Source organism: Helobdella robusta (genome assembly GCF_000326865.2).
Source record: "Helobdella robusta unplaced genomic scaffold HELROscaffold_49, whole genome shotgun sequence".
NCBI lineage: Eukaryota > Metazoa > Annelida > Clitellata > Rhynchobdellida > Glossiphoniidae > Helobdella > Helobdella robusta.
Window position 1 is genome coordinate 1223019 of NW_008705246.1, and position 10713 is coordinate 1233731.

The following is a 10713-nucleotide window of genomic DNA, read 5'->3' on the forward strand; positions in this document are numbered from 1 at the left end:
ACTTAAACTTCATCATCATCACCAACTTACACTTCATCACTCATCATCATCATCATCAACAGCTGTCACATTCAACCAATGAAATATTATTCATTCCCACAAACCTCCACAACCAAATTAACAAAGTCAGGACCGAGTGACATCGACAAAGTCGGAAACGATTAGCATCAGACGGCCCGCATGCAGGTACCATTCACGCCACGCGCAACATCCGAGCATGTATTTGATGCAGAACCGTGACAGCCAGTCGCAAGACAGTCAATTAAAACATGACCACCAACTGCAGCAAGATACTTTGCAGCAGCAGCAACGATCATTACTAAACAGCAACCAGCAACAACTCTATCAGCACTCGCAACAGCAACAACAATCGCATCAGCAACTGCAAACGCAACTGCAACCGCAACCACATTGCAAATCCTCCCCCTTACGCACCATGTCAAACAATCGAACACCGACCGACAAACAAACTTCGCAGGCGATTAAGTCTAGCGTCGAATCCCCGTCAGCTCTTTTGACTCAACCGAAGAGAAAAATTCAAAAATTGGATTGCGTACATCCAGTGAGTTCTGTCGCGAAAACATTGAGCAGCCTGTCAGTCGTAAAACTTTTCGATAGAAGTTGTGAGAAATTGAGCAAAAAGATTCGAAAAACTAAAGTAATAAAGTCTCCAAAATCGCCACCCTACTCTCAAAACCATTGCTCAGTGAACAGCGCCGAATATTTCGACTGTTGCCAGAGCGGTTACATGAAGCCAGCCAACTTCGTCGGCAGCAAAGTAGCACATGACAGCTGTCAAAACGACGTCGTCTCAGTCGCAAGCAGCAACAACCACTGCAGCGCTCAAATGATCGTCTTAAAACCAACTTTCCAAACATTCCACAACTCTCAAAACATAGCCAACGCTCTCGACATCAAAAGCAGCGTAAACAGTGTCGTTGATAGCAGTAGTAGTAGCAACAACAACAACAACAACAACGTCACCAACATCACATCAACATCGTCAGAATACTTTGAATATTTGAACAATCCAGGCTATGCTAAGTTCTTTGCAAAGGAGATGTCCCTGAAGAAGGCGGGACCAGCTTCTGAGCGCCTGCGACAAATGGCCTCCAAGTATCACAACAGAGCCACCTCGGACGAGGGTTACTACTCGGCTGATTACTTCGATTCAAACAACTTCGAAATTACTTCTTACTCGTCGGGCTGCGAGAAGGGTAAAGAAAACAAATTGAAATATCAATTAGAAAGTCAGTGTACAGTAGAAGAAGACCACAAAATGGAACGGGATGGAGACTGCCTCGGTAGAAACATCAATCCCAATTTTGAGACGTCTTCTCATATTTACGAGCCCTTCAACAATAAGCCGACATCATCATCATCGTCATCGTCTTCATCCACGACAACATCGACACTACTTCCATCTTTAACTGCATCATCATCGTCATCATCATCTTTCTCGTCCAGTGCCGCACCAACATCATCAACAGTGACGACGACAACAACAACAACAACAACATTCCAACAAAGCAGCAAAGACACGTTGAACAAACCTGTGATTATAACATCTCCACTTTCAAATTACCACAACTACAAATCATACAACCCCTGTTATGACAGCATAAAAACGCCATTCGACCACCCATATTACTACAACGCATACGCATACGTTCCAGCCGACACGCAAAATTACTACTATCAATACTACCAGAACTATTATCAACATTATTCTAATAACGTAGTACAAAAACCTCAAGATGAATGGGTGAGCATGGAGACACCTTATGTGGAGTATGGGGACTGCACCACTTCGGCACATTTCACTTCATCCTTCTCTACTCTCCAGGACTCATTCAACTCAAACTTGCGTCATGATCTGGAGCCATCCCAGCATAAAGACTCGAGTCTGATGACAGTTTCTAGCAATAATTATTCTACAGACTGTGGCTACGTAGACCAGCAAGTTGTCTACAACATGCAACAACAACAACAACAACAACCATTCAACGCACATCACTGGTTTGATGCGGAAAATTATCAGTATTTCGATGCTCCCCTCACATCCAATGGAAGCAGAAGTAAACAACAACTTTGCACTGGCGTAGACTCCGATAATGTTAGCAATAATTTAAGCAGTAGCGGTTTAAATGGTGAAATAATTACTGATTACTCTGGCGAACATGGCAAAGTTGTTAACAAAGACAACAGCCACAAGGTAAATGTTAGAAACAATGGTATGGTTCCGATAAATAACCAAATACAATCAATAAAAAGTGAGCTGATTGAAACGACCGATTGTATGAACAGTGTTTCGTCCCATTCACTTGCCCATAAAACTTCGAACATGATGCAGTCAGCCTCCATTCATAGCAGCGCCAACGCCTTTCGCGTGGAGGGCTGGAAATGCGGCCCTGAGTTCCCAGTGAATAGGGACCATTATCTCAAACACAGTCAACAGCACGAACTCGATGCAGTTGAAATTCTACAACAGCCACAACAACATCACAAACTCTTCCAATCAACGTACAGCAGCATCGACACTTTATTATCAACAGGCTCGACGATGACATACCAGACATCGCCGTCATCATTAACATCGCTAACAAGCACACTAACCACACTAACAACAACTTCAACATCAACAAAAGTACCAACTTCGACAACAACATCAAACCCTCCCGTTAAACTTCCACCGCCATATCTGTCGCCCAAGTCGAAGCAGCGCGTTTGTGCCGTCGTCAATCCGTCCATCGTCAACAAATTGTACGTCGAAACAGCCACTGCCACATTCGGCAGCTGCAGCAGCTTCCACAGCGTGAAGAACAGCAACGAGGGCGGCCACAAGATGGCCAGCAACAACGACGAATCAAACGCGAAGAAAATCAATTACAGCGTTACCGATGTAAAAAATATGACGCACGTAAGAAACAAAGACTATAACTTTATGGAAAGCCAAACTTTAATAAGCAACGCCACTGTTGACAACAGTAATAACACAACTAGCAACAAAAATACGGATTATTTTTACAAAACCTCCCCAATGTTATATAAAAAAGATTTAAAGACGGATGTTTCGACGTTTCATAATGAAAAACGTTACTGTCAGGCGTCCAGAGATGAAATTCATGACATAAAACTGGTTGAGTGAGTGGGTGATCAAAGTGGAACCACTTTGTTACATCTTTTTATTATTTTGTTTTTACGTTTGAATTAACTTAATTTAAATAAAAAATAGAATAATTTTTTTAAGTGTGAGGCTTGTTTATTTAAATTATCAAAAAACTAATAAAATGCTAATTTTGAAAAAATAATAACTAAAAAATAATATAAATATAAATAATAAAAACAATAATAATAATAATAATATATAATATAAATAATAGAAAAAATACCCAAAACGTTTCATAAAAAAAACTTCACACGAATAATCATCGTCGACCAGCCGCATAAAAATATTTTTAAAACTCTGATGAGTTTTACAGAAAATAAATCATTTCAATGAAAGTAGCAATCGCATTATTAGGAGAACTCACTTCATGGTACCATGCAAACCTGATTTGAAGAGTAGTGTGGTCGCGTTAACGAATGTATTAGGACGTTTTATATGAAGATTTATGAAAGTTTAATTTATCTTCCCTGATAGATATATTTATGTGTGCCCTTAACTTAATTTCTAGAGAAAAAACATCAATGTTAATGGTAAGGTGATTTTTTTCTAATTAAAATTCAAATTTCTTACTAGAAATGTGAAAGAGCAGCCTGCCAGAGAAGTTACACCACCGTTTGTGGTTGCGCAGATAGCATTGTGAAGCACATACTTGTACCCCGCGATAACTACCATTACAAACAAACTTCAAAACAAATCAATTATAAATCTCCTCATTGCAAATAATTTACAAGCGGATATTTTTAACATAGTCGCCAAATAGGATGAAAATATTTTTTAAACAAAGGTATATTATCATGATGTTTGGATAAAGTTAATCGTTATGTGCTACACGGCTTTTGGCTGTTTATTTGAAACATTGAAATTAACCGATTCTGAGCAGATCTCGATTGATTCCTGTGTGTGTGTGTGTGTGTGTGTGTGTGTGTGTGTGTGTGTGTGTGTGTGTGTGTGTGTGCTGAAGATGAAGATCGTGTGTGGTGGATGATTTAAAGATTGATGGAGACAATCTTATAGACATTGCTACTGCATAATTACGCTGCTCATTTTGAATAACGACAGTTAAGACTTTTTTTTCTTTGCAGTAATAAATGTATGTTTGACTTGTTGTGTATACATACAAAGAGTACACCATTTATTTAGTCCACAAACATCCCATCGTCAATTTTATGAAGGACTCAGTTGGATAATTAGTTACTCGCTTTTTGCCACATTTCGTTTGTCATTTCAAAGAACAAAATCACATTTCAAGCGCTGAATATTACGGGAACACATCACATACACACGCTACACACATAAACACGTTGTACACACACACACACAAACACACACACACACAGAGTACATGCTTTACCGTTAAATTACTAATTAAAAAAATTTTAAACTAAAAACCGGTCTACAAAGATGGTCTATATGTGCTTTTACGAAGAAGTTAAATATAAGAGTACATCATACAAGCATTTCAAAAGCCCGGCCAAATTTATAATTGTTAACAAAATTAAATACAATCTCCATATGAATATAATGTAGGCACATGCACATATGGAAGTACACACAGGCACAAACACACATAACAACACTTTTACATACATACATACATACGTACATACATACATACATACATACATACATACATACATACATACATACATACATACATACATACATACATATATACATACATACATACATACATACATACATACATACATACATACATACATACATACATACATACATACATACATACATACATACATACATACATACATACATACATACATACATACATACATACATACATACATACATACATACATACATACATACATACATACATACATACATACAACCGAATTTATTAATTTATAACCTGATCAAAAATGTTATTTATGAGCCAGAGGAATCCCACACAAACGTACAGTATACAATTTTTCAAACAAACAAACAAACGAACGAACAAACTTATTTTAGAAATACAAATAAAAAAATACCTATACACACAATTACAAAGGTACCTACAGAAAAGGAAAAATGGAATAAGAGAAAGAGAGAAACACACACACACAGAGAGAGAGAGAGAGAGAGAGAGATAGAGAGAGAGAAGGAGAGAGAGAGAGAGAGAGAGAGGGAGGTGAATGGGAGGAGGTTGTATAAATGGAAGACAATTTAATAAGAGGAATGAATGCACGTTTGAATTATTTATTTGCCACAACAGATGGCTGTATCATTTTGTGTGTTTCATTCAATACATTTAATGCATAAGCAGCTTCTACTTCATACGTTCATAAATATATATATATATATATATATATATATATATATATATATATATATATATATATATATATATATCACACATACTCATACCATAATTATATATGGTGTATTTATGAAACATACAATCCAATACTTATGAATGTGTGTGTGTGTGGGAGTGTGTGTATGTGTGTGTGAGAGAGAGAAAGAGAGAGAGAGAGTGAGGGTAATAGTGAAGAAGAGTGTGTTTGTGTGTGTGTGGAGTTTGTGTGTGTGTGTGTGTGTGTGCGCTCGTGTGTGTTGAGTTAGTGTGTGTGTATGTGTGTGTATGGAGTTTGTGTGTGTTTGTGTGTGTGTGTGCGTGTGTGCGTGCGTGCACAGATCGCGTCGTCAATATTGTCAAAGGAAGGAATTGCTACGCGAATGGTATTAATGCCTCGCTCCCTTAGTGTCATGCCGGTGAAACTGAAATCTCCGGACACCCATGTAATCGGCCCGTTACATATTAAAATATTTTCAGTAAATTCAAGGATAAACAAAATTAGATATTCAACAAATTCAAGTTAAATTCTTAAATTAATAAATCCAACTTATATTTTTAACTTTGTTTGGCGAAATTAGCAATCTTCAGACATTGCATCGGATGAAATTTGGTTGATGCCCGTTAGAAACAAGAAACATCCCAAACACTTGAAGTGCTCCACTGCAGTACTTTTATTTTATCTTCTTCATTTCATAATATTGTTTTGCATGTTGCACCAGATTCTGCGTCTGTCAGATCCTGATTTCTTAAAAGGATGAAAAATTGAAATATCTCAGTAGCAGTTGGAGAGAGAAAGGAGTGGAAACTGTTGCCGTCTAACTTTTAAAACATCTCTAACATACCGCAAATGATAATAACCAAAAGAGGACATGCATGTAGATGAACTATTATGTAAATCTCACAAGTGAACATTTAAGAGTGTGATCCGCTCGTTTGATTTCAAAGGTTGTATGTGCCAAAAGATTCGAAATTTAGGCTGTGCATATAAGAAAGCCTCCATAACTTAAAGCCTCAGTTATCGAATTTGACGAATTTTGCCAAGTGCATTAACCCCAATTGATGGCTGTAAGATATCTGAAGCATTTCGTGCTATAATTTCAAGTTTTAACGTTCAATAGCTGCAACATCATTCAAGCAGAAGCAAATGTTCTTCCTTACTTCATATAAGTCCTTACAAAGATTGTTCTTCTCTGTTATAACAATAAACTCACTTCACCACCATCACATACATATGGACACACATCGTCGTCCTCGCCATTATCACATACGTTATTTCATCTTAATATTTCGTCCTGCTCTTCCATAATGTAACATGGTGAATGTTACTAAAAGTCGTTAGACTTAACATGTTACATTGTGTGTTGCAGGCTATACTGGACATTACATGCCGTATTGAATTAGAGGCTGCATGTTACTTGTAGTGTATGGGCGCGTTGGCACATTGTTATCTTACTTCAATGGGCGAAGATATTTATTCATCCTCAAATGGAAGAAAGAAACGCAAGAGAACGATATTAAGATACTGATAAAGATTAATTGATGCCTCAAAATGCGGGTTTTCTCCATGGCACTAATTCTATTATCCCGGCCTGACTATTTATCATCGGTGTACACGCACACACACGCTTACGTACACACGCGTGTATGAATAAATAACGATTTAAGCCTATGTATCTTTATACGTGTATTTATATGTATGTGTTGTGTTATGTATGTATGTGTGTGTGTATTTATGTATGTATGTAGGTGTGTGCGTATGTATGCATGTATATACATACGTACGTATGTATGTGTATGTATGTATGTGTGTTTGTGTGTGTGTGTGGGTGTATGTATGTGTTTTATTATTATTATTATTAATTAAGAGCAATTTGTTAGCGCTAATTAAAACTGTTTCATGAACCCTCACATTAAAAAACAAAATGTACGTGACTATATATACGAAAAACAAAAATTAAAAAAGTCTCAATTTTTACAGTTTAACAGAAAACAAAAATGTTTTCAATTCTTTCTTAAATAATTACAAAGAAAGTCCAGATCTTCTGAACGCCTGTGGAAGACTATTCTAAATAGCGGGACCAGCATGGGACCTATGTCTCTTGAACCAACTTGAACACCTCTAACTGGCACGAACAGCAAATTCAAATCATCCGAGGTGTGATGAAGAGTCGATGTGGCTTGTTTTTTGGCGATTTTACTTGTCATATATTTTGGTGACATTGGTATGTCTAACTATTCGAAAATCCGAACTAACAATATTATAACATTTTATTTTTAAATTTAGAATTTCTGAAACACAATTTTTTTTTAATTCTTATATGATCACATATTTACCACGATCCTCGAGAGCTTCGATTCTAAATTATAAAAAATAAGACAAATTCACTGTGTATTTATTTATTTGATCAAATTTCTGCATTTTATAAAAAAAAAACAACGATTTGAAAGACAGCACATTTAAAATTTCCTAATTATTTGCAACTTTTGTAAACAGTTTTAAAAGAATTAAAATCAAATAACAACTTTGTCGAAAATGATGACGAAAAATCTGCAACCTAGTGACTGAAGTTAAACTATCTATTGCACTGTCAAATATGAATATACAAAAATACATAAATATTCATTTCCCACTTCACATTTGTGTATGTTAGATTTGTTTGTATTCACTGTTGTTGAATAGTTGTGTAGTTGTGAATGTGCGTGTAGTGTTGAATGTGAGTGTTGCATGAGTTTAAGCGGTGCGTGGCTGCGTTTTAATGACTGATCTTGAAATATTTCTTTGATCTGAGCTTTGATGCTGAGAAATGATCAACCTATTATTTAAAATTAGCAATAAGTTTTATTAAATTATTCGATAAAAAAACATCAAATTATTTCCAGAACTATCATTCAATAAGTGCTCTTGAGTCTTAACACAAGACATAAGAAATTAAAAATCATTATTCACTTTTGATAATTTCTCATAAGCTGTTGGGCTATATTAATCGATCCCGTGAAAATCAATAAACTATCATGAAACGCACCTGTTGAGACTGAAAACTGAATGTGAATGTCTGGCATAGGTAGAGAAATTGAATTTTCATTTAGGATGTCATTAAGTTCAATAATTACTCAACCGGAAGTTTTTTAAATTTAAAAACATGAAAATAAATTCTGAGAACACCAGTCAACGAGGTTGTGTAGAAATCAGTGCTGAATGTTTGAAGTGCTGCTGAATATTTAAAAGAACGCACTAGTAAATAAATGATGAACAACGTATGCAAAGGCGTTGAAATAATTTAAGCTTACAATCATTACGCCTAAAATATGATAATTATATAGTTTGAAAGCAAAGTTTTAAAATACAAAACTTGAATAAACATGAAGGCTCGTCCAGGACCTGATGCATGAACTCACTTTCACGTCACATACTTCATAAGAAATAAAAATTAACTGGAACTTAGATAATCACCCGGCCCCCCACATGATGCATGCATTACATACAACATACACATGGCAATCTTCATCACGTATATAATGAATATAATTCATTTGATTTCTTGGCACGGATGATAAATGACATGAGCAAAATATCATAAAAATTAAAAAATAATTCTAGCAAAGTGCTATAAAACACGAGCAATAATTTTTCATTTTTTGTCAGTTACCTTTTCTGCGGAAAATTTTTTCAAGTCTTTTCACTATACGATGCTTCAATGTTTTTGATTTATTAATTAAAGCAAATATGCAAAATAATTTAAACAGCAGAGCGCATACGAACAAAAGTTTCAAATGCGTGAAGACCCACCAAATAACTACCCCATCTACGCAATGCCAGGTGCTCCCAGATACAAAATAAAAATAAACAAACTGATACGATTTCGTTTCGATTAAGAAAACTTCGCTTCTGATCTTCAATGATATATTCGGATTGCCCTTGAAGGAGTTGACAACGTGGCTCAAGAAGAGAGGACCCGTGCTCAGCATGACATCCAAGTATGGCAGGAAGTAGTTTGTTCGTCTCCTTCCCAATTCAGTTATCATTTGCTCAAAAATGGGATGATCCCGTGTTGAGGCTATGAAGTCTCCCGCTACTCCGATTGGGTCAATTTTTGCGAATAATACTTTGGCTGTTTCATTTGTCACGTTGTTTCGATTTTTCTCAATTTCATTGTGGTAGATGTAATCAAATGGTGCTCTACAGCCGATATTGGTGTCTTTATAAAAACCTCCAAACTTCTTGAGAAGCAAATATCTTCCTACATCTGCTCTCTGAATGGGATAAGGATATGAAAGAAATTTTTCAAGCAAATTTCCGTACTGGTAAATGACCAGATTTAAGAGGTCATCATCATCCCAGTGGCAAAAGATGAAATCAGGGTTGGCCTGCATGCATTTTTTCTCAATTTCTATCCACTTCTTGTTCAGTAGCGCGTGGAACTTCCACGTAGTGTGGAGTACTTTCGGCATACTGTTGGGATACCAGGACAATGAACTGTTGTCCACAAAAACGTCGAACAGAGTCAAGGTAAACTTTTTTAATTCGTTCCTTTCGTTGTGCGCTTCAATTCTTTGGCAAGTTTTATTTTTGAGAAACCAAAACTCATCACCGTTCCACAAGGCTTTGTTGTATAAACCTTTTATCCTATTATGAATTTCATCCGGCTCGACCTGATGGTAATTCTTACAAGTCTGCTTTGTTAAAACAATTAAAACGATTACGCTAACAAAAATGCCATACGTTGTAATCAACAAACAATTGAATTTTTTAAAATTAACAAACATGTTCTAACAGATTCATTCGAATTTTACGTTACTCATCATGCTATCATCCCTTTTATAGAGAACTTGTATAGAATATATTATATATATATATATATTTATCATATATATATATATATACATGTGTCTGTGTGTGTGTGTGTGTGTGTGTAGCGTGTGTAGCATCACAATATTAGCTTCAATTGTGCTTGATTCAGGTAGGTATATATTCCTATTCTGGTCTCACATAAACAACAGCTCTCATCGTACCTTTCACTGCTTCGTTAATAACCAACAATTTTACTTTTATGATCACCGACATGATTTATTTAGCTACTTCAAATTTGGTACACATCATAATGTCAGATTACTATTATATACTTATCTTATATATATATTTTAACAATATTCTATAAATTTTACCGAATGCTTGGCGTTAATATGTTTGTAGTTCGTTTTTTCGATTTTTTTCACTAAAGTTTTTTGGTGAACGTTTAGTTTACTA

At 35.8% G+C, this 10713-nt stretch overlaps 2 protein-coding genes across 2 annotated transcripts; one reads left to right on the forward strand and one right to left on the reverse strand.

Moving 5' to 3' along the window:
* Window positions 1-217: 217 nt before the first annotated feature.
* On the forward strand, window positions 218-3148 carry HELRODRAFT_178761 (hypothetical protein; the record flags this gene model as incomplete). The annotated part of the gene is made up of 1 exon (XM_009026832.1): window positions 218-3148. One exon carries the CDS (start codon window positions 218-220, stop codon window positions 3146-3148), a length of 2931 nt encoding a protein of 976 aa, XP_009025080.1.
* Window positions 3149-9107: 5959 nt separating this feature from the next.
* Window positions 9108-9917, reverse strand: HELRODRAFT_85985 (hypothetical protein; the record flags this gene model as incomplete). The annotated part of the gene is made up of 1 exon (XM_009026685.1): window positions 9108-9917. One exon carries the CDS (start codon window positions 9915-9917, stop codon window positions 9108-9110), a length of 810 nt encoding a protein of 269 aa, XP_009024933.1.
* Window positions 9918-10713: the final 796 nt, after the last annotated feature.